This window comes from Notechis scutatus, chromosome 1 (assembly GCF_049901735.1).
Source record: "Notechis scutatus isolate UNSWTSFEM ecotype Mainland chromosome 1, rNotScu1.2, whole genome shotgun sequence".
Classification (NCBI taxonomy): domain Eukaryota; kingdom Metazoa; phylum Chordata; class Lepidosauria; order Squamata; family Elapidae; genus Notechis; species Notechis scutatus.
Genome location: NC_142009.1, coordinates 314,394,401 through 314,418,961, shown reverse-complemented (window position 1 = coordinate 314,418,961; position 24,561 = coordinate 314,394,401). Strand labels below are relative to the sequence as shown.

The 24,561-nt window shown below is 40.7% G+C and overlaps 1 protein-coding gene across 1 annotated transcript; it reads right to left on the bottom strand.

Moving 5' to 3' along the window:
• Positions 1-203: 203 nt before the first annotated feature.
• Positions 204-19,937, bottom strand: SIX4 (SIX homeobox 4). Its single transcript, XM_026670169.2, has 3 exons — positions 18,368-19,937; positions 7,296-7,999; positions 204-2,156 (listed from the first exon to the last, which is right to left on the bottom strand). Exons 1-3 carry the CDS (start codon positions 19,282-19,284, stop codon positions 1,345-1,347), a joined length of 2,433 nt encoding a protein of 810 aa, XP_026525954.1. The 5' UTR covers positions 19,285-19,937; the 3' UTR covers positions 204-1,344.
• Positions 19,938-24,561: the final 4,624 nt, after the last annotated feature.

The window sequence follows — 24,561 nt, the reverse complement described above, 5'->3', positions numbered from 1 at the left end:
GATAACTAACCTGTTTGAAAACCTCCAGCAAGGAGGAATTTACCACTGTTCTAGGCAGATTCTTTTCACTGCTTGACAGCTGTGCTGGTTAGAACAAAGATTTAAGGCAGAGGTCTCCAAACTTGGCAACTTTAAGACTTGTGGACTTCAACTCCCATAAGAAGTTGAAGTCCACAAGTCTTAAAGTTGCCAAGTTTGGGGACCCCTGATTCAAGGCCACTAGGAATAAAGGCACATAGGATTTAAAAAAAAACAAAAACAAGCAGCAGGCAGCCTCAAAGTTTGTAAAATTATCTAAAATTAAAACAGAAGTGTTTGTTCCAAAGCCTATAACTGTATTTGTTCAAATACAAGACTAGTCCAAAAAAAGAAAGAAAGAAAATCCATTAATGAAGCTTTATCAGGAAAATATTTTTTTTAAAAATAGGCAGAAATAATTTCCTGTTCAAAAATACAGAAAGAAAAAAATAAATTAAACTGCTCATCATATCTCAAAATGATAAAATGGACACCAATGATTATAAATAGAATCATCCTACTAATAAAAACAATTCTCATTAGCACAATTAAAATAATATTTACATAGGTGGCAGAGCGAAGGATTCTAGGTTGCATAATTTCAAGTGGCAAAATGTTTTCTTCCCTTCCCCCACCGATTCAAACAAGACAAAGAAAACTTGCACCTTTTCCAAAACTATAAAAATTGAGAGTGCAGAACATTGATATTCTGATGGAAAACTTTTAACAACACACACACACACACACACCCCAAAGAGAGTATTTGCAATTGTGCTTGCAAAAGAAGGTAACAGTAGCTTGTGAGGTATTATCTAAAGTACTCCTTTAAAGTTGAAAACTGAAATACCACTTTCTTAACGCCCACCGTCTATCTATAAGTAAAATTGAATCTAGACCCAAAAAAAAACAATATGTATTTTCTCTTTTAGTTCCAGTATTTTTAAAAAGATAATCTTGCTCCTAACCGATAGCTATCGGTTAATAAACATTCTGAAATTACCTTGATGCTCTCCCTGTCCAAAGAAGCTACTTGGGTAAGCCAAACCATCTCATATTTGACTGGCATTTCCCTTCCAGCCATGTACAATTCCTTTTGATCAGGCTTAACAAAAGTGAGCATTCATGCAAACATTGCATGGCAATTCTGTATTCTTAGTGAAGACCTCCTTTTAGTAAACTGGTTTCTTCTTCAACTGTGCATTTTTTATTTTTCTTTGTGCCTAGAGGGGGAAAAAACCCACTGCTGTGCTTCTAGCCTTCAAAGGAAGAGATTTTTCTACTGAAATGCAAATACAAGATTATTAATCGTAAGGTTTTTTTTTTTTTTTACAAGTCTTGCATATCTTCTTCCATCTGTACTGTCTGGAGTTTAGCCAGCTGTTTCTTGTCTGTCCCCAGTTCTTCACAGATTGCATCAACTATATTGCTAGTAACATATTTGGTTTTGGAATCCAGCATCACCGAACTGCTTCCTGATCTGTTTTCTGAATCGGATAAAAAGTTTTCCTTTAGAGTGGGAATCGACTGCAGGATCAGCCGCTGTTCTCGAGTGAAATGAGGATGTCCTTGCAAAGAGGAGTGGGATCCAATGTCATTGCTTGCTACCCCACCAATCCCTGTTAGTGCCGGCTGCACTGGAGAAATGGACACCAGGTCATGGCTGCTGATAAGGGAGCAGTTCTGAAGTGCTGCATAGTTTGCATTACTAATGGAAACAACAGTCGGTCCACTTGTTGTGGGGGGTTGCATTGGTGGGCTCTCAGAAATGGCCGAGTTGAGTTCCTCTGCATTTAAAAGAGAAGGTGGTCCAAGGGAAAAGTTATGTGATATAGTCACGTTAACTAAGGAGGAAGAGGCTCCTCCTGGCTGCATGACCCCATTGGGTAAGTTGTCTGAAGGTAGACTAGCATGAAGTTGGGCATTTTGACCAAGGGGCATGACTTGAGAAAACACCAGGCTTGTTTCCAGTCCTTCCTGTTTCACCGGCTCAACTGCCTGGCTGGTGTTTGGGATGGTGTACACCACAGTGCTGGGAGCAAGGGAGCTAAAAAACACTTTCCCTTGTTGTGCGGCAGCGGTCGTAGAGTCAGTAGTAAATGTGCCATTGCTTGATGTGCCTTGGTTAATGGAAAGACTACCTGTGGTGGGGGAGGAACAAACAAATAAAAACAAAAGAAAGTTTTAAAGAGACAGTATAAAATTAAATTAAGAGTTGAATTTTCATCTTTCCCTGTGGTTTTGAAACAAAACTTCCATCCAACAATCTCTGCTTAAAAGGGGGAAACATTTTGCTATTCGTATAACATTCTAAGCCTCAAGTGGCTTTTCGTTTTGAGGTGTGACCCATCCACCGGCTATTTTAATAATTATGGTTGACCGTAATTTTATGGACATTGTTGCTACTGAAGTTTCATTTATTATATGCCACCGTGACTCCATATGGATTTGTTGGCATATACATTTAATAAACAAGCATGTGTTATCTTGAAACTGCATAAAATGTAAAGAGCAACAGATAGCTTCCTCACCACATGAAAAGCATTGTTTTCCATTTATGGTGGTTTGAGCCAAAAGCAGCGAATAATGAAATTGTGATACTTAATTCAATTTCAGAAATTTGTTTTCTTACCCTTTGATGTGTCTTTTGAATTATGAAAAGTATCCAGTATTTATACACACAAGCACGCACACACACACAATCATTGGGATTATATGAACTGCAGTCAAATTAGCCTTGACAACACACCAGAATGCAAATTCTATTCTAATAAAGGAATACTAAAAAAAGCTAAGATCTGAATCCAGAGGTCTCCGAACTTGGCAACTTTAATGTGAAGGACAATATAATCCCATGAAAGTTGTGTAATTATAGCAGCTCTGATATCAAGGAGTAGAGTTGTTCCATATCATAAAAAATATGGAAAAAGTTGTAGAATTAAAATAAGTTGATTTGTTTTCCAAGTTCAACAGGAATGATAGAAAAGTTGCCTTTCCTACATTCCTCCCACCTGCTGGCTTACATTTCTCTACCTGGAATAGACGAGGATTAATGGAGCTCAACATGTCTTTAGCAGGTAACAAATTCTCCATTATTACAATAGAAGCAAGATTAAATAGTCAATTATCATTGTTTGCTAGGAATTCTAGTAGTTGAAGTCCACATATCCCAAGCTTAAGAAATGCTGATCTAGGTAATATAATCTACTCCAAGCAGCAAAAACTCTTCAAACTTTCAAGCAAAAAAGCTCCTTCCCATGATTTCCTCATGATTCTTCTAGCTGAAGAGGCCAGAGGACCTTTTGCATATAAAACATGTGTCCTACTGCTGAACTATCAGCATTAGTAGAAGCTGACCTTTGGATTTCCTATATATAATCTAGGTCAATGTAGTGGTTAAGGTGCTGGTTTAGCAACTAGAAGTCTCTGAGTTCTAGGCATCCCTTAGACAAGAAAGCCGACTGGATAACTTTGGGCCAGGGTGCTCTCTTTCAGCACAACCTTGTTTGCCACCTTGAGTTGTCCTACATACACACACACAGACACACACACAGTGGGATAAATAATAGTAGTAATAATTATAAGCTTTACTTGGAACTTACATCCTGCAACAATACATTTAATATTACTAAACAACACTTGCCTATCCCAGCTCCTTGCGAAGGACAAAAATGCCACATCTAGTCTAAATATCCAGCTAACTCTGCAACCAACCACGTAGTTCCTGATCAATGAACATATAGTCCATTGATCTAATTGATTCTAATGTTCATAATGCAAATTGATAATAAAAAAGTCAACCATACTAGTAGGCTTTTGTCTATTTGTGCAAAGTCTATGGATCACTATGGCAGCCTTAAGGATTAATTGTTGAATTATTGCTCCCAGTAATTATGAGAATTGGTTGGAACTGTAATTCAATTCTCATTCCCATAATTGCTGCGGGCAATAATTCAGTGTCTCTGGAAGGCCACAAGGTCCAAATCCTGCCTCGAGCAGGGCGTTGGACCAAAAGACCTCCGTGTTCCCTTCGAGCCCTATAATTCTATGTTCTATAAACACACAGATAATGAGTTAAACTGCCTTTTCTGAATACCTTCAAGATATTTTTTACAAATTACAGTGGTGAAATGGGAATTGCTTAGTCATGTTTTCAAGGTCTAGCAACATATGGGATTTCATTTCCATCCAGTTATTGCTTTGACCTTGGCCAAAAGTATTGGAGCTTAAAATCACAGCTGATGCAGAGAATAAAATCATGGATCTTCATCTCAAACACTGCTCTCGTGATATATTAAAAATGTAGGTATGACAAGAGGTGTACGGCTTACTTCACCAACATGGGATAGGGCAGTAAATACTGCCAATATTGGATATTGCGTACAGAGCTCATAAAGAGTCAGCCATGATATATAAAGGGAGAAGATAAATATGAACATAGGCAAATCTCAATGAAGTTCCAGAAAACAAGAGGTTGGTGAGATTTATGAGAGATAGTACTGGACTTAATAGTACATAGTTTACCTTTCTCCATGATTACCGGTATCAAACACAGGATTATGTAAAGTAGTGAATAAATGCAAATGTTCACTGCATATGCACAAGTGTGCTTCAGCTGTTCATAGGGAATATTAGAGCTTAAAAGTCATCTCCAGGGATGACTTGCCTTTGAGTCAGCATTGATTCCTGGTGACTTCCTGGACCGGCTCTCAAATATTTAAATGATACAGAAGCTCAGGAAAATTGAGCTAATGTCAACTAGAGCAGTGGCCCCCAACCTTGAGCACCAGGGACCGGTTCCATGGAGAAAAATTTTTCCGTGGACTGGAGGGGGCGTGGTCTTGCATGTTGCCTGCATCCTGTGGATGGGGCTTTGCTTGTTTGGGCATGTGTCATGCCCCTGTCGGAATCTGATTCCGAGGGGGAGGCCAAGCAGCTGACAGGGAATGGGAGTGTGGCTCTGGTGGCTGTAGAAGAAACTGGGGAAGGGCAAAGTCTGGCTGGGCAGAGCAGGGGAAAGGTAAAGCAAGGCAGAGGGAATTCAGAGGAAGGTCCAGGCCCACCCCCTCTTCATCCTAGGACATGCAGGGAGGAACGGAGAAAGGAGCAACGTGAGTTGCATGGCTTTATGGGGAGGAAAGGGCCCTGATTCCCTTCATTAGCTGCAGCTGGGAACACAGTGTTTAAAAAGGGAGTTTGCACACAGCAACTCGTGGGAAGCAAATTGTGAGTTATCTTTTATGGTCGAGGCTTATCTGGGTTCCTGGTGTCTTCCCAACTGTGTGTGTTTTGTTGGCCTTTGAAGTCTGCAATTCCTTATCCTGCCTTGTCCAGTTAATTGCTGCAGCGTGGTTTGTATGGATTTTTATTTACAGTTTATATGTACTTTGTTTTTGGACTGAATTTCCTTAATTTAAAGATTGTTCTTGGGAGAGCTTTTTCTCCAGCTGAAGGTAACTGGACACTGGGGGCAAAGTTGGAGTTAAAGGGACTTTTCTTACTTATGTGACTGTGTTGCCTTTGTACCATGCCCCGGGTCATCAAAGCGTGGTTGCTGGCATGCCATGGCCCAGACTGGGGGTTGGGGACCCCTGAACTAGGGATCTCTGTGTCATGATTAGTAGATATAGTAATATGTGTTAGTGCAGTGGTTAGAATGCAGTACTGTAGGCTAACTCACTGCTCACTCCAGGAGTTCCAATTCTACACAGTTCAAGATTGATTCAGTCTTCCATTCTTCCAGGGTTAGTAAAATGAGGACCCCCACAATGTTGGGGGCAATATGCCGACTCTGTAAACTGCTGTAAAGCACGGTAAAGAGGGCTGTAAAGCACGGTAAGTCTAAGTGCTATTGCTATTTTATACTCACCTAAAAGCAAGATCACTGAAAAATAATGAAACATTACCAAATAGTATTGTATAGTAATAGCAAACTGGTATGCTATCCAGACCATTCTGGCTAAAATCTCATCTGCCAAGGATTAAAGTAAAATCTACTACTGGTACTACTCCTAGCAGTTACAGTCTGTCTCTAGTATGCTTGTGTTACTTTCTTGGCAACATTACCTAAGTGGTCAGTGATTACGGTCCTTTCTTCCAGGATATATTTTTTTTAAATTTCCCAATCTAATTTTCATCAGATAATCTCATTTTCTAGTACTAATGAGCTCTGATCCTGTCCAGCTCTTTTGTGATCAAATATGGGCATGCAATGGAAGGATTATTATACTGCCCCACCATGCATAATTGTAGGGATTATGTGTGATAACTGTGTAAATTAATCTGCTTTACATTTTAATGTATCCCTATTAAATTCACACTTCCCAAATATGAATATACAGTATGTAGTAGATTGAATCTGTCAGTAATTACACAATTCAAATATATAAGATGCAGTTTTCCAATTATTAAAACAAATAAAAATGTTAGTGCGCGCTAAATATATGAACAGAAAAACTGGTGGAAGTGTACATTTAACAAATAATATACAGTAAAACCTCAACTTAATGGAGGTTTGTAGGAGGAAGAGAATTACGTTAAACTTGGCTTCATATCATTTGCATGAATTAATGTCCTGGGTAATAATGATTTGTGTTATATAAGCTAATGCAAACAACGAACATTGAACGGAATCATTCAAACTACTTTGAATAGAATGGGCTTTTTTGTTTTGATAAGCCATCCAAATAGAAACTACACCCAGCGTAAACATGAAATCTGTTAAAACCAAAAATTTACTCTCTTGGACAGTATCTTCTGCCACACCCAAGAGCAGCCGGCTAAGTAGGACTGAACGTTAATCTGTATGGCTCCCCCTACTCAAAGACAAAGCTAATCCTACGGCCAAAATAGGCAAAAGAAAAATAAATAGTGTAGATCGTAAGATACTGAAGCATGCTGATTACGGGGAAAGTTTGAATTTTCATTAATTCTCCATCATCCATCTAAAAATCTGTTTTGCTGGATTTGGGTGTTTTCCCATCAGTACCAGTCTCCACCAGGTCAGTGTCTTCTGATCACGGAAAGGTTCCTTTTCTACCCAAAGGGGCCACCTTAGGGTCTAAGCCAGGGGTGTCCAACCTTGGCAACTTTAAGACTTGTGGACTTCAACTCCCAGAATTCCTCAGCCAGCATTCCTCAGCTGAGGAATTCTGGGAGTTGAAGTCCACAAGTCTTAAAGTTGCCAAGGTTGGACACCCCTGGTCTAAGCCATTACATATCTCCAACATTCTTAATTTCATAACAAAAAGCAATAATTTAATATAGTGAAGGGTTTTTACCTCGGGAAGTTGCTGCTGATACTGAGGGCAGCTGCATCGGAGAAAAACTGAGGCCTCCATTAAGTAACTGGCCACTGTTTGTTGAATTAGGGATTTGGACAACGCCATATTGGTTGATTTGGATTGGAGTGGTAAAAGTGACTACTGAGCCACTGTCTTGCGATGCTATTGCTTCTTCACTTTCTTCCCTCTTTACTTCCATGCTTGGTGTCAAGCCTGGGAAAGACACAGGCCCAGAATTGGGGCTGTATGTTGTTGTGGGTGTTGATGGCGCAATGGAATTGGACAGAGAAGTCTGGAGGAGTTTGAAGTCTTTCACATCTTCTGAGGAAGGGACTAACATATCACCCATGGAGACTCCATTGCTCAAAGCATGGGGTGATGTTTTGAGTGGACTTGATGATACTGCCTGAGAAGATCCCACACCGAGACCATTGAGAAGGAGACCATTGGGGCCCTGAATGAAAGAAGTACCATTAAGAAAAACAGATGGATTGGGAGGCATTAGGTTCCCATTCAGTAAAACTCCTGAAGAGCTTAAGGATATTTTGGAGTTTCCAAGTTGCTGCATATATACTTGCTCCATTGGGCTAGGAAGGCTTAAGCTGGTGCCACCATCAGAGGTGCTCGCAAGGGAACGTGGAGACAAGTCCTCTTGCCCTTTGCTGGATTCATCTTCTGTGCTGGGATTACCATCCGACTCACTACAAATCAAGAGAGAAGCAACAGTGAATTAATGTGATATTTTTTTGGGGATTCCAAAATTTTACTGAATTCCTTTCTCATGGATGGGAGAAACAATTATCCTATCCACAGAAAACTAACAGATCAAAGAAGAAAGCACTAGATTAGTCTCTATGAAGATTCCAGTTTTCCATATATAAGCTGAATATGAGAAGAAGAAAATAACTAAATAAAAATTTCCCAACCATGGTACTGCCATCCTATGTATTTCTGACGCAAAGAAAGACTCCAACTTGTTTGATCATTAGTGACCAAATGCAAATATCCATGTAGGTTTTCTCAGCAACAATACGGAAATGCTTTCTGCCAGCATGTTCTGTTACTTCCCAGTCTAGCCTACAATGCTGATGCTTCCTGATGATATTAATCAGGTCTGAGTCTCTTTAGCTTCCAAGCCCAGGCAACTTCAATCAGCTACTGCCACTTGGTGAGACATGCCTGCCTATTCTGAAATAAACAAACAAACAAAGAAGCAAGCAAGCATTATTTCCATGTTCTTCCATGTGCCCAGAATTGCAGCTTTATAGTGGAATTCTGTACAGTAAGTATATTATACAGAGATTCACACAGGTGTATGCAAAGTGACTTACTCTGTTTAGAAGCCAAATTTGACACATGATTCTTTAAATCTACTATCCCCAACATTCCTCAAAATTCCAAGTGTCCCACCAGACCACAAATGTTGGAGCTCTTCTAGATCAGGGGTCTTCAACCTTGGCTACTTCTGGGAATTGAAGTCCACCCATCTTAAAGTGGCCAAGGTTGGAGACTTCTGTTCTAGATCATATGTTTCAGGGAAGCAAAATGTAGCTTGGATGACAAGTTTTGTTTTAAAAGCAGAAAGAAAGTAAAAGATTGCAAAGAGCTTCAAAAAAACAAACAATCCAATGCACATGATCAAAAAAGCAAAATGTAATTTACTGGGGGAGCAGATATCAAAATGGCACAAGCACAAACATGTACAATTATTGCCATAGCAAGTCACTAATCTTACATTTTCTTATTTACTAATGTATGAGTGAGGGATTGACTAAGAAATATCTCTTGGGGTTGTGATGAAAAGCCCAAGGAATATATTGGCCATTACTATGGGAAAAGCAAATTTCATGTTCGCCTTTTAGCATACCCTCTTGGTGATGTCATTGGCTTCCTTCCCAAGATTCTCATCATTCCCCACCCTTTTTAAAGCCATGGAAATATTACTATTTTTTTCTTCATGTAAACTCATAGACTTATCATACTTGCCTTGCTTTTTATAAACTTCTAATATGGTCATTCACAGTATGTCATGCAATTGGTTCTATAGAACAAAATATTCTGTTACAGCAGAAAATAACTATCCTTTAAGGGGAATTTATTCAATAATATATTGTACTTAAGATTAGAAAAGAATGCAAAAGGTTCGCCATCACTGTTATAGAAGAACCAAAAAAATGTACATGGTTTTTAGGGAACATGGATAATTCAGGACCCTGAAATTAACTATTAAACTTTTTATCTTGAGTACTATGTCCGCTTCTGGATATCAATACTACATAATTCAGAGAAAGGAAACCAGAAGATCAGAGAATTAAAAACAAAGGCTTATGAAGACAGAGAGTGAACAATTTAGGCATGCTTTGCTAACATCGAACAGGACATGAAGACACGCATCGGGCAGGAAGACTTATTCTTTATTGTTCCAGAGTTCAAGATTAAAAATAGTTTTAAATTATAGAAGGACAACCTGTGATTGACTATCGGAAAAAATATGCAACCGTTAGAAGCAGTTATACAGCTGAACCAAATCCTCACTAAAGTAATGGTGCCCAGCCTTTCAAGGGCAGAAGTTACACTGCCCATTTGTCAGAGATGGTTGGATTCTTGAACCAAGCAAGTGGTTGGATTTCATAATGTAGATGGTCCCTCCCCACACTATTTATTTTATTTATTTATTGGAATTTATCAAACAAAAACTAGAACAAGAGCAAGAGAATAAAAATACAATGACAGGGACAATAGGCACATTATTGCACACCCCCTCTACTGACCACTTAAGTATGAAGTAAGGTCCATGGAAGTCAATTTGTGACTGAAATTGTGAAAATTTGTAGCTGAGACAACTGAATCAGGTAGGGCACTCCAGACTTTGGCAGCTCTATTACAGAAATCATATTTTTTACAGTCAACTTTAACACAGTCACAAATTTAGGTGGATTTAAAAGATGAGGAAATAAAGTGTCATCCTCTTTATTCATACAACTGGTCAAATAAGATTCCTTTAAGTTGGGTAAAGCTTTATTCTGGACACATTAGAGCAACAAGGTCCCTCCCACATGCTTTGTTATAAAACATTTCAATTAAAATAGTGCAGAATCTGTGCAAGCACTTCTCTAGGTATTATATTCAAGTTATAATAATTTCATAAACTGAAACATGTCTGGATCCTATTTTCGGGAGAATATAGTTAATGCAAATCTAATGAAATATATGCTAGAAAATGAATTTACCTAAACAGATAAATAGACCATGGGTGGGCAAATAAGCAGTGAGAACAAAAGTGATTTCCAGCTGGCTTTCCCATTGATCTTGTTTATGGGAAGCTGGGCAGAGAGTGTTGGCAATCACAATCATCTGACATGGCTGACTACAATAACAGCGTAGCAGCCACAACTTTGCAAATACAACTGGTGTGAATATCCATGAAATTTCAATACACATTTATTTATTAAATTTCTATGTTACCCATCTCACCTAGAGGTGACTCTAGCTGGCTTACAACCAAGTAAAAACAAATGGTTATCTGGACCAAAAGTTAAAGAAAGGGAATTCTCAAGGAATAAAATAATGCTATAGCTTCAAAGGAGACAGATCATGATTATGAAATACAAGCATGCTTGATATTGCTATTTATACTTCTAGTTTCAAAAGTTTACACAGAAATGTATGTGAGGATTCCTATTCTTATAAGGCTATTAAAACAGGTTTTTATGTTGTTTGATTAGCCAGCCAAATTTAAGTACTTCGCAAGTTCCACTGATTTAAGGAATGATTTAAGGACATACCTAACTCTCTCAACTGAGGTCTATAAAAACCTGAAAGCACTTAACTTTGACTGGATTATATCCAAACTATTTAGATAATAGGTGTATTTAAAAGAAAGACTTTTTTCATAATCAGCTTCAGACATTAGACGTGGACCACTTGGTTGTATGTACATAGGAAAGAAAGAGCTGCAAAGATTAACATTGTTAATGTGTTTCTACAGCATCTTCCTCAAAGACAAAGCATCGTATTACTCCTTCAACAGTGTTGAAAGGTTTCTAATTACTGCAGCTTTTTACATTAGACAATTTTCATGAAGGAATAAGCTGACATTTTCCCTCACTAAAAAAGACCTTGACAAAATGTATGTTGCAGTTATCTTTATTATCAGCTATGGATGAATTCCTACAACATGTGGCTAACTCAAGACTAGATTAGTCACACAATCAAGCAATGTGTGAACCTAATCTGATAAATCATGATATGATAAATCATACTGTGGTTTGTTTAGCTTTGATTGTGTGCTATGTTAAACCAGCAATTTTGATTTGCAAAAAGCCTTATGGCTTAATGAGTTGCAAAAATTCACTGGATAGTGATTTGTTGAATAAATTATAAACAATCCACAGCCCAGATCAGCATAGGAACCTCAGCTCTGGAAAAAAAGCTGAGAAAATTGACCAATGGTACATATCAATTACTCAATTTCCTTTCAGGATAAAATAATTTTACAGTACAAATGAATAAATAAAGTAATACAACTTGGTTTCATTCTTTTCTGTTTCCTGAATGCATATGCAAAACTCTGTTTCTCTGTTTTCTGAATACATAGGCAAAAACTATTAAAAACAGTAATTCTAAATATACATAAAAATAAATAAACTAGATAATTTTACTTCTTTAATTTTGTGAGATTTAAAGTCACTCTTATATTCTTAGAATGCTAGGATACATCTCTTGCTATTCCATGATAAAAAAGGCATTTCTTGCTTGTATAGTTTTTAAATTAGCACGCACCTCCAAAAGCACTCCTACCTATTGTTCAGGGAATTGTATGATTAATTCTGCCTCATCAAGATTTATGGTATGAAAAAGAAATAATAGATTGATAGGGATTGCAACACAATGCATTTAATGCCCAACCACACATGTATTTCTATTTGTTGACAGAGAATTTTTTGCCCATATGGAGAAAAATTCTGAAGTTTTAAATGCATTGGTTCCAATGCTAGTCAAGTATTGTGAAATCTATCCGTTCTTCTAGTTCCTGTGCAAAGGAGTGTCTAGCACACACAACTTGTGCTTATGTCTTTTTCAGATATCACATGGATACAGTACAACAATATTCATTTCACTCAGCCTTCTGTCTCATTATCCAGGTGCTTTTAGAAAGATACTGCATAAAAGATACCAATACTGCAATATCTGCCATTCATTAGTAGAGAATTTCTATAAATGGACATTTAACACAGATATTCAAGCTAATAGTTCTTCAATAAGATCAATGATTTGATCCGGTCCCTTTAAGAACTACAAGAAGATATTTTTAAAAACTACCAGATCATCACAACTCTCAATGGCAAATTGTGTAAATTCAGCATGACCAAGAGTCATTTGGGTCAAGTGATTAAGGCCCCAGGCTCGAAACCAGGAGACTGTGAATTCTAGTCATGCCTTAGGCATGAAAGCTGGCTGGGTAATTTTGGACCAACCTCCTTCTCTCAGCCCAACTCACCTCACAGGGTTGTTGTTGGGGGGAAAATAGGAGGACAAAGTAGTATTAGGCATTTTCGCTGCCTTATTTATAAAACTATAATAAAGGCGGAATGGAAATAATATGAAATAAAGACATCTGTGAGATAGAGTTTTTTTTGTTTTGCTCAACTTTGCATCTGCCAGCTTCATTAGGCTTTCCCATGTTCTCGGATCAAGGGGAGAAAGAAAAGACGTCTTTCCCAGAGATGATATTCAGCAGGTTCTGACCCGTTCTGGAGAACCGGTAGCAGAAATTTTGAGTAGTTCGGAGAACCAGCCAATACCACCTCTGAATGGAGATTTTACAGTATCCTTCCCCTACCATGCCCACCAAGCCATGCCCACAGAACTGGTAGTAAAAAAAAAATATGAATCCTACCACTGGTCTTTCCCAGCCTATCAGGAGAGATCGAGGTAGAATCTGGAACTAGCATTATGTTCTATTATTAAGTGGAATCGCTTCTACTATTAAGCCACAGCCTTATTATTATTTTTTTGAGTAGGAAAAGGAAAGGAAAATGGCAGCCGAGAAGATCTTGTAATAAGCACAATAGACATCTAGTGATGTAGAGTAAAGCAATATTCAGACCATCAAGTTGCCCCAAATGGCAGTGGCTGGTTTCAGGCACAACAGTCTACTAATGGCATCTTGAACTGATGAATTTACCACCATTATGAGAGAAGGACCAAATTGTGTTAGCTGCCTTCAATCCTGGGTATTTCTCAAGGGAAGAAGAAACAGCACAGCAGGGGAGTGGAAGAAAAAGATTACTGTAGCCAAAGCAGATCGGAGCCTTGCAAATAAAGAGGAATTTAGTTGTTTCTGTTTGATTACTCTCAAATGGGCAATTCTTTCAGGATATTTTATCAACACATTTATTTACAAGAAGCCACCTATTTTCTGGAAAGCACTTAAGGAAGGTCACACCAGACACATACGAAAATTAACCCATAAGTAATTAATGCACTGCAAAATACGTAGCTATCTTCTCTTAAAAGAGAGAAGTTGATTATATTCCAAGAGAGTTCATAATATCATGAATGTTGCTAACAGCTGAAAGCAGTCTATTCTTAGACAGGAACAGGGACAACAGTTCATATTTCTATAAGGAAGGGAAAAAGAGCCAGTTAATTATCATGATTAGAGTGTCTATGTTCATACAACTTATTAATCAATGGTTAGGTGAGCTACAATTTAAATTAATCCAGCTGTCTATGTTTGAAGAAGTCTCAGAACTATCAACTTGTCATGCAGGTTTATTTCCAACACACATAAAGCCAAAAACTAACCAATCATTATTTTAGCCACTTGTAATATACAAACTCCTCCAAAATAAAACCAGGGAAATCTAGGCTGAATTTCCCATCCAGCCACAAAGCTTATTGAATACATCCACAATACAACTAATGAAGCCAGGTACAAATGTAGCAGTTAATTTGCATGATGTACAAATATCAGTTTTAATTTGAGGTTCAGCTTTTGAGAATTGCTAATTTATTGGTTATGATTCACAATATCTGAACCCAAGTCAGTGGTACCGTAGTCAAATATCGTGATTCAGAAAACCACACTATGAACTACATAGCTGATTTCATTGCTATTTTATGAATGCAAAATATTATTAGCTTGGTCTATCCATCACGTTAACTGATCATATCACAACTGATAAGGTTTGATAGAATAATAAAATTTCTTTGCCCAGTGCATGAACCAAGGTTATATGTTTCAGGGATAACTGCTTACTCTTTTAAATTTCAGAGCTACAGCCAGAGAGATTATGCTTTTACATAAAAAATAGTGTGTGTCTTTGACCTGGTGCACAAGCTAACAGTTATTGGCTGGTGATCATTACAATCAGTGTAGCTGTCAGTGAACTAGTCAATTGATTGGACTTATAGATGCTATAGAGTTTAGGTGTCCAACCTTTTGGCTTACCTGAGCTGCACTGAGTGAAGAATTGTTTTGTGCCATATATAAAATATATAATTAATGTATACAATGATAATAATGATAATGATATAATGGTGATAATAATACTAATACCGTACCAAGAAGATACTTGGTTGATACCTAGGATGCTGGCAGCAACCTGTATCAATCATCAGCGCCAGTCAATGATATTTGTGATACATTTTTAAATGTTCAGTTGACTGAGTTTCATGTTTAATGAATAAAAGAGATAATAATCATAATCATAATAATATAAAAAACTTGTGGGGCCACGTTGCTAGTGATGGCTAACCTTTTTGGCACTGAGTACCCAAAATGCATGCACATCCCCCGCGCATGTGCCCCGGGTCACCCATGCTAGTCAGAATTTAATTTTAATTTAGTTTAATTTTAACAATTTCTTCAGTACACAAAATCATGCTTGGCAATATTGATAGAAATAGAAGGGGAAGACAACTGATCAAGTGGATGGCTTGGCATGTCCTTGGAAAAGAGTTATTATAAAGGATAGGTCAGGATGGCAAGCATTTTTGTTTAAGCAATTATTATGAGTCAAACAACTCCTAACTAAACAAAGAAACTGTTTATAGAAAGAGAAAATACAATATAGCCTACACAATAAAGTTTAGCCCTGGTTTATGGCTCCTTTCCGAAAGCTTGGAAAGGAGAAAAAAACAAACAAGGATGCTTTTAAAATGGAAAAATCTGGGATCTTAATAATCATTTTACCCACCAAAGGAAAAAGCCCTGGCAATGCCCAGAAGGTAATTATCTCATAACGCAATACACTCCCCTCCCTGAGCCCCTTTATTCTTTAGGAGCCGTGGCAAGTCCAAACATCCACATGTCTTCGGTACCCTCCACCTAGCTAGAGTTTGCTGACCTCACTTCTGACTTGCCATTTGTGCATTTCATGTCTTTGCTCCAAGGACGCAAAGGGGCTAGATCAGCACAATTGTGCCCTTACTTGAAAACAGAGGTCTTTGAGGCAGCAATTGTTCCTGCCTTCAGTCAGTCCCTCTAAAAAGGAAGAGGGAAGGGAAGCACCTTGTGTAGAGGCATGTCACCTCACCTGGCTATTGCAAGTCAGATGGCTATCTGGGGTGACTTCTTGTCAGACAACTTTTCCCTAACCCTTTTAAAAAGGTTATCATTTGGAAGGCCCTAAGCAGTTCCCTGGAGCTACAGAAGGGATTTTGGCAGCATCAGGAATTATGTCCACAAATCTGGTTGGAAAATAAAGAGACCTACAGGTAAGAGTCCGCAAAGGAAGACTGAACAAACAAATTGTATCAAATCCTGCTTTGCATATTCGCAACTGCTGGATTCACTGCAACACCATAAATTATCAAACCTCGTTATGGCTCAGCATGATGTGAAACTCCAGGCACAGAGGACTCTGGCTCCAGTGGAGAAGCCAGCTAAAAGACATCTGGCAGGTTGCTTAGAAGCATAAACTGTGGAAGACCTCATTCCCATCTTCTGAGGACGTAAACCTGATCGAAATCAGCACAGAATCAAGTTTCACAACAAGAAGAGCAAAGAAGGCACCAACCAAAAGGGAAGGGGAGGGAGATAGCTTACTAGCCCAGCCGATGAGCTTCAAATTTCACTTTTTTCCTTCTTGGGCGACATAAAACCTTGGGGAAATAATTAACACTGTCAAACAAAATGAGTGGGGAAACAGTTTCCTCACAATCTCCAAGCACAAAGAAATAGGTCTAGGAATGGGATATTATATATATGTGTGTGTGTGTGTGTGTGTGTGTATAAATATAATAAATAAATAAATAAATAAATAAATAAACAAACAAACAAACAATGTGTGTGTGTGTGTGTGTGTGTGTGTGTGTGTGTGTGTGTGTGTATGTATGTATGTAAATAAATAAATAAATAAATAAATAAAAGGGAAGTATATAATTAAAGGGAAGTATATAACGGATGCTGGATCTACACAGGCAGCTTCCTAGGAAGAAACAGAATTTTCCACCTCTGTTAAGGAGAAGATAGGCTGAAGACCTAGAGTAAAGGCCTTCCTTCTGTCAAAGGTGGACCCAAAATACTAGGCTGGTCAGGAGGGAATAAGGCTATGTTGCAGAGCATGGCAATGAGGTGCTGGGAACAAAGCACCAGTGGGTACAAAGTGTTTAATTTTTGCAGAAAGAGGGCACATCTTGGACAAAAGCACTAGACCCAAGAAGATCTGAGCTACAAAGAAAGCTTGAGGATTAGGGAGAGGAAGATTTGAGAAAGTCTGGGGAAGCTGTGCCCTTAGGCACAGTTTTTTTTTAAAGATTACAAGAAACCAGAGCTGAAAATTGAGGGGAGGGGGTGAATATCTTGGAGACACATTGTGAGAGAAGATGGGGAGAAAATTATGTCTAAAGGATCAAACAACCTTTTAGTTTGCCGTCAACAATCCCTTCTTTGAATCCAGAAAGTAAGAAGCAGAAACGTGGAGAAGAAAAGCCCAAGGTTGCTGGGAGTGGGAGACTGGAAAGAAAGGGGCTGCTGAAGGTAAGCGCCATGTTTGTTAGGAATGAAAGCCAGGCAAGGACAGAGGGCAAGGGAGGGGGAAGAGGGGAGAAAGGCAGACAAGAGGGGAGGGAAACAGGAAGAGCAAGAAAGAGGCAAGGTGTTAGATTGAGGCAAATTGCTCTGGTGGGAATGAAACAAAGCCAGAGCGGGAGGTTAGAAAGCAGCAGGGCAGAAGGATGGTGGCTGGGAGGCCTAGGAATTGAGGCCCAAGGACACAGTTTGGGAAAGCAGCATAAGAAGCAAACCAGGTGCCTTCCTTGGAGCCATGTTTTTTTTTTTTTTAACCTTTGCCAGGGCCCCAAATTCCATAAGTAGCCTTCAGGATTGTGCTGCTTGTACTCCATCCAACAATACAGGAAGGATCGTAAAGATGTCCTGCACTGCAGGGATGTTGTGAGGTTTACCAAGAATATATAGGAAGCACTTTGAAATCCAAAAGGCAGAGAAAGAGATGGCATCAGCAAAGGAGGATGATCCCTCCAAGGAAACGCAGAAATCAAGTGGTAGGGAAGGTACCAGAAGCAATGGAAGGGGATGTAAACTGAAGGGAAGTGTGGAATTTACTAAACTCAGAAGAGGATGGGGCTCATGCCCAGTCTCACTACATGACTCTATCTGCTAACTCTGCTGGCCATTTCAGATCCTGTTGGCTTTTTGTAAGGCCTTAAAGCTTGGTGGTTGCCCCTGGAAGTTAAGCAGACCCCCGAAGTTGGTTTGTCTAATCTAGCAGTGGAATGATTTTAGATCTCCTACGTACAGTACATTGCTACTGTTATTTTACACTCTGTTCTGTTTTGAACCTTCGGTTTGCTGCCTAAAGTCATTGTCACGGAGGGGGGGGGCATAATTTGTTTAAAGCGTATTTGAAGAGAGATCCTGAACATGAGCAGCGAGTTTCCTTTCTCGAAGGAATTTACGAGGGGAATGTCCAGAAACATAAGTTGCTCTGCTTCCCGCCATGCCCCCCCCCCCCACTCCTCAGCCTCTCCACTTTGGTGGAAGTTAAAAGGCTCCCGGGGGTAGGGGGGAAGCCGTTCCCGCGAACACGCGGCTCTCTCACCTTTTGGACTGCGGCTCCGCGGGGTTGCGATCCCGTTGCCGCCGGTTTTTGAACCAGTTGCTGACCTGCGTGAGGGAGAGGCCGGTGATCTTGGCCAAGTTGCGCTTCTCGGCCGGGGAAGGGTAGCGGTTCTGCTTGTAGAGCTCCTTGAGGGCATTGCGCGATTTCTCCTTAAAACAGTAGACCGTCTCCTCGCCGTCCCAGATGGTGCGGGGCAGCGGGAACTTCCTGCGCAGGCGGTACTTGTCGACGGCGCCCAGGGGTCGGCCGCGGGCCCTCTCCGCCTCGGTGTAGCGCGCCTTGTACCAGAGTTCCTGCAGGAGAGGGTGGTTGGCGGCGTCGAAGCTATGGCTTTCCAAAATCCCGTAGAGCTCGGCGTAGAGTCCCTGGTGGAAAGCCACCAACGCCCGGGCTTTCAGCAGGCTCTCGTTGCCACGTAGCAGGTCGCTCTGGGGCAGGGACCACAAGAACCGGGCCAGGCGGTCTAGGTTCCCGCCTTGCTGCAAAGCCTCGCAGACGCAAGCGACGTGGTCCGGGGAGAAAGCGAGCAGAGCCTGGGGCGAGGAAGAAGACGACGACGACGAGGACCGAGGCGAAGGCGAGGACAAGGGAGACGCGGCGGGATTCCGCACCAAAAGTTCCGAGTGGAGTAGAACTTGACCCGCAACCCTACCGGCTGCTGCTGCTGCTGCTTCCTCCTCCTCCTCCTCGTCCTCCTCTTCCCTGGCTTTTTCCTTCCTAGCAAAAGGAGCTGCTGCCACCGCCGCTGCAAGACGAGAAGGCGGTGCAGACGTGGGAGCCGAACCGCCCGAGGTTACCTTCTCGGTCGTCCCGCCGCAGAACATTTCCAGGACGTTTTCTTGCTTGATCGTCGCCACCACGCTGGGAATCGCGGTGGTGGGAGAGACAGAAGACATCTCCCCCCCCACCCCGCCGGTCTGGGTTTGGTGTTAGGTGGAGGGGCTTCTCCCCCGGCTTTCTCCCCCCCTTTTCCCCTTCCTTTACACTCCCCCTCCTCGGAAAGTGCTCACACCCCCCTCCTGCTGCTGCTGCCGCCGCCGCTCCTCCTCCTCCTCTTCCCGGACCGCCACCCGGCTGGCGTTTTAACTGATCAAGTTTCCCCTCCGCCACGTAGTAACCATTAAGCCAGCTTGTTCTAGCAAAGCTCGTGTAAACGGATCGCAGTTTCTTCTCCCCTCCCCCCCAAGCCGATCTCCTCTCCCCTCCTTTTCGTTCGTTCTTTCGTTCCTTCTTTCCCTCCCCAACGTGACTCCTCAGCGCTTCTCTCTCCTGCTACATATTCTTAATAGCAGAAGCAGTCGGCTGGATTCGGGAGGGCTCGCTGATTGGTCGACTCCTATAGGGGGGCGGAGGATCCGGTGTTTCTATAGAAACCGTCAATCAACTCCTCCCTCTCCCTCGGCTTTAAGCTCGGCACGACTTCCTCCTCTAAATGTGAAATACCTCTACCTGGAGGCTTTATGCCGCGTTTTGATTTGGCTGCGTGCTCTCGTTTCTCCCCCCCTCCCTCCGCTCTTGTTGCCAAACAAAATATTACAACTGATATCTTAAGCTGGTTTGTGTGGGCAATTTTGTTTTTGCACTTTGCAAGCGAGGCATTCAAACGCGCGCGCGCACGATCCAACTTTTGGAATTTCCAAATGAATTAACTGTACTTAAGGTTGGGCACTTCTGAATGGAGAGCCGGTGTCGGCAGCAATGGAGTAGGGAGAGCAACTTTAGGCTGCACCAGAGACACGATACGTGTTAATCAGCGGATTAAGGCTGCAAGGCCGGTACTGAGTTTCAATTAACCCACTGGGACTTGCAGAAGTTTGAAAGTTTGAGCGAGTTTACTTTGGAAAGAAACCAGCTCGATTTATTCACGCCATGATTGCAATAATTTGTATACTTGTCTGAGTTCAGTGGAACTTCAGATTGAACTGCAGCCTTAAGCACGCGCTTTACTGAACTCAGTGAGACTCATTTGTAAATGCCTACACTTGGATCTGTTGCTTTTGTTACTTAAAACCAAAAAGGATTCTTCTGCCCCTCCCTCCCCAAAACAAGACATATTTGGCAGATAACACTCAGAGGTCTCTCAGTCCTGGAAGACAAGGATCCTAACTGGAAGGAAGGAACTTAACTCATTGGGATTTATCTCTAATTACTTTGCCTTTGTGCTTAAGGATCACAATGCAGTTTTAAAAAGTACTGTATTCATTTCCATAACAGTTGTATGAAGAAATGTAATGGGTATATACCCATTTTACAGTTGTCAACTGATGATGGAGAAAGATTTGTCAAGGGCAGTTGCTTTTTCTGCACTTTTTTTTTAAACCTTAGAGCAAGCTTAACTGGCTGCTGCTATTAACTTTTCTTTAGATGCAAATTCTTCTGAGTTCAGTTATGCTTACTTCCAGGCCAGCATTTGACAGAATTATAACTTTAATTTCTCAGAAATATTTATAGTTTATAGGGCCAGAGCCACAGGAGTTCAATCTTTTTGCTTAACCCATGCCTTTGTTTTGTAAACAAAAAAACTGAAAGCTCTTCAGTTATAAATCCTAATACTGGCCATGATGTACAGGGCCTAGAACAAAGTTAGCATTAAACAAGCATAGGTGATAGCTACATATGAGTGAATGATAAAGAAATAATCAAGTATGAACAAAAGCATGTCCTGATATATTGGAACAGTAACTTACTACAGAACAAATATACTCCAAAGAGTGGTAGGATAGATTAACTTTCCACAGCTGGTTTTCTGGATAAACATTCCCAGAAGTCTGGGTGAAAATTGAAATCCAATATACCCAGAAGGCTCATGGGTATAAAAGGTGTAGGGTTGCTGGACTGTTTTAAATAAATATTTTATGTTCAGACATCTGAATACACAATTAATTAAAAATACATGACAATAACAAATCAATAAGATTGAGCACAATCTAGTCAAAGTACACTTTGTGATTGGATTCACATAACACACTTAACTAGGGTGAATAAAGACAAATCCCTCCAAAGTAATGAAAATAATTTGGCTGGGGTTGGGGTTTTGGTGCTTTATACTATAGTCTGCAAACTCAGCCCAGTTAGTTAGTGCCTGGTCTGATATTGTTGTACCAAACTTCCAAAACAGGACATAATAACAAAACTAAGCATATTGTATTGAACTAAGTAGCCATATGCATGTTTATTTAGATCAGGCCCTGTTCAGTTTAACATTTATTTCCAAAGGGAATGTACATGAGATTGCAGTCAAAAAGTGTCATTGATGCAGTCTATTCAGAGTGACTGAATAGTCACTCCTACTCCCAACAGGGTTGCAGTTCAATTGGCAATAGAGCTCAAGTAATATAAGGGCATTTCTGACTAGACAAGTTAAGAAGGTAAACATTGTCAAAATGCTTACTTTGGGTGGTTAGCTTTTACCAGGAAATTATCAATTACATTTTACTGTAAATTTCATCATTAATTGACAAAAGCAAACATTTCACCATTCAGTAGAATCAACAACTAATGGTAAAATCCTAATTGCTCTTCTAGGAAGGAGCAAGAAGACAGATGGGAAAGATATAAACAAAGATTGTCTTGATACCAGAAAGAGGACTTCAGAGCAGCCTGTCTGAAAATGATGATGTAACTCCAGCTTTCTGGAGGATGCTGGGTAGAAGGACAGCTTTTAGAGTAGAATGGAGTAGAGTGGGATGAGATGAGATGATTGTTAATTTTACTATACTCTCTGGGGTCAATTCTCAGAAAATTTTAAATTCTGAAATGAATAATGCTAAGGATGTTGGCTTGAAATCAATTCTCCTGAACTTACTGAATTTTAGGCTGAAATCTTGCCAAGTTCTTTGGAATAAATTTACTTTGGCTCTCCTGATGCTATCCTGCCTGCACTCTACCAAAAGTTTGTCTGTTTTCAGTGGAATTACAGCTCACTTTTATGTAGGTTTGCTCTGTGGGAAGTCCCACTGATTCCAAAGTTTGCATACACAGATCAATGTATTTACCAGCTAACAAAGTTTCCAAGCCTGCTGCTTTCTACATAGTCTGGTCTATGGACATTTTTCAGCTGCTGTACTGTAGCCATTTTTAACTATGGATGATGGCCTTCATGGTTCAATACATCAGGAAGGTACCAGCCTGAGGAAGCCTAAGACAGAAAATGGAGATTGGCTCTATATTACAAGAGAGTAATTGTAAGGCTCTTTATTTAGGTGTAAATCCAATTAAGTCCATTGGATTTACTTCTGAGTAGGTGCAGGCAAGGTTCTGATTCATCCAGAAGATGTTCTTGACAGATTTCTACAGGAACAACAGAAAATGAAAAGTCTGATACAGCCTTTTTTTTTTCATGGGTTCTTTCCTATGGGGCTATTTCTGCAGTCTTTATATGACATCAAGTATTATCTTTGTTTTAGAACAGTTAGGAAGACCTATATTTAGTCCACCTCAGCTTCACAGACTAGGACATGGGAATCAATAGATACAAATCTTCCTCTTCCACTGTTGGAATAGGCAACAATATTCCACAAGCAACACTACTGTATATGCTATATGAAGGCACATCCCATTTGATTTACTTGGACTTGCCTCTGGGGAAACATCAGAACATACACATCGGAGAATGCTATGTTAAGGTATGTAATTATTTCAAAGCAGCTTTTTAGATCTAACTCATCAATTTGGGGGGAGGGGGAATCTTAATCTGCCACATCTGGTTTAATGCAGGTGTTTTGAGCACAGTTGCCAAGTCATACAGCTTTTGCAGCTCTTCAGAAGAGCAATAATCTGAACTGGGACTTCGTGGTCTTTACTATTTATGAGGCTGAGGTCAGAGCTGGCATTTTCTCGATTTAGGTAGAATTATAGATTGAATTATATTCATAAGCTGCCCAGTGTCTCTTAGCAGTGAGACAGGTGGCAATAAATTTAATCTTTTTCACGCGGCATTCACCATTTTTTTTAGGAAATCAGGATCAAGATGGAAAGCTTTGAATTGTGTTTCTCTCTGTAAACGGAAACGCTTTTCTTTCAAGGGTGACCCGGGTGGGTTGAATCCATTATGGGGGTTTAACAAGCTGCATTTGCACTTCTCAACGGATTTTGGAGAAGGTCCTCGCAATCGGGCGTGAGGAAATAGGGATCGGAACAGAATCCCATTGCCTACCTCCTGATCAGAAAGGGATCGCCTTCACACGAGCTGGGTACAATGTTAGCCTGCCTTCGCATTCCACGTTAATGGTTTAATCAGCCCCGGATCACATGTTATCATACACAGGTAGGATGGAAACATCCCACTTTTGAGATGTGGCTACAAACCAGTTCAGTAGAAGCCTGTTGTAATGATCACCCGCGTATTCCAGGGTCCTTTGTATCTACGTCGTACATAACAGGCAAGCCTAGCATTTGTAATACCTCCGTAACGTGACCGGAGTGATCTTCTAACCTGCCTGGAGATGTCTCTCCCAGCACGGCTGATTCTCTTTGGACCCGGAAAACAAAATTAAACCCGAGTCAGTGGTTTTGGATAAACCCTTTTACGTAATGTTTACTCCAATTTAGAGCAGAACGGTTGCTCAGAAGCAACCGGGATTGACGGAGACGAGTTTCCTTTTCCACACGTCTGGCTCCGGGGATGTTGAACGGAAATGGATGGAGGGGTAGTAGAATGGCTCAGTCACTGCCAGGCACTTGCAGGCAGCCAAATGCCCGGTTTACATCTGGGAAATTAGATCTGGGAACCACAGGCAAATACAGTCAAGGCAGCCGGAACCAGCGACTTGGTACTTAGGCATACCCCTGCCTCGGGCTTTCAGCCTTAAGGCAATTAAAGCAGAGCCGCTTTGGGACCGCTGGAGGTTCAGAGGCTGGAACTCCTCAGGGTACTAGTATTTGCCCACCAGAGGGGCAGGTGGTAGGGGGCTGCTGTCTTCAGTACATACTGAGTTAGAGTAAGCCCTCAATGGCAGCAAGGAAATACAGATAATTTTGCTGTTCCTTTCAGCGGCCATCCGGAGTACAGCGCAATTTATGTGGCTAGTTTTTGTACATGCTCGAGTCCGGGCATCGGAACAACTGTGGTAAGGGACAGAGCGGGGGGATGGGCGTCTGAAACTAGAAATCTACGTCCGCCTCGGTCCCGGAACGCCTCCACTCGAATTTGCCCCAACAGGCACTGGCTGACG

Bases quoted from the DNA above. Each gene is read 5' to 3' on its own strand.
- SIX4 (XM_026670169.2), bottom strand. From the start codon at position 19,284: ATGTCTTCTGTCTCTCCCACCACCGCGATTCCCAGCGTGGTGGCGACG. The intron at 8,000-18,367 runs GTGAGAGAGCCG...CTTGATTTGTAG, and splicing joins GCGGAGCCGCAGTCCAAAAG to TGAGTCGGATGGTAATCCCA. The intron at 2,157-7,295 runs GTAAAAACCCTT...CCCCCACCACAG, and splicing joins ATCAGCAGCAACTTCCCGAG to GTAGTCTTTCCATTAACCAA.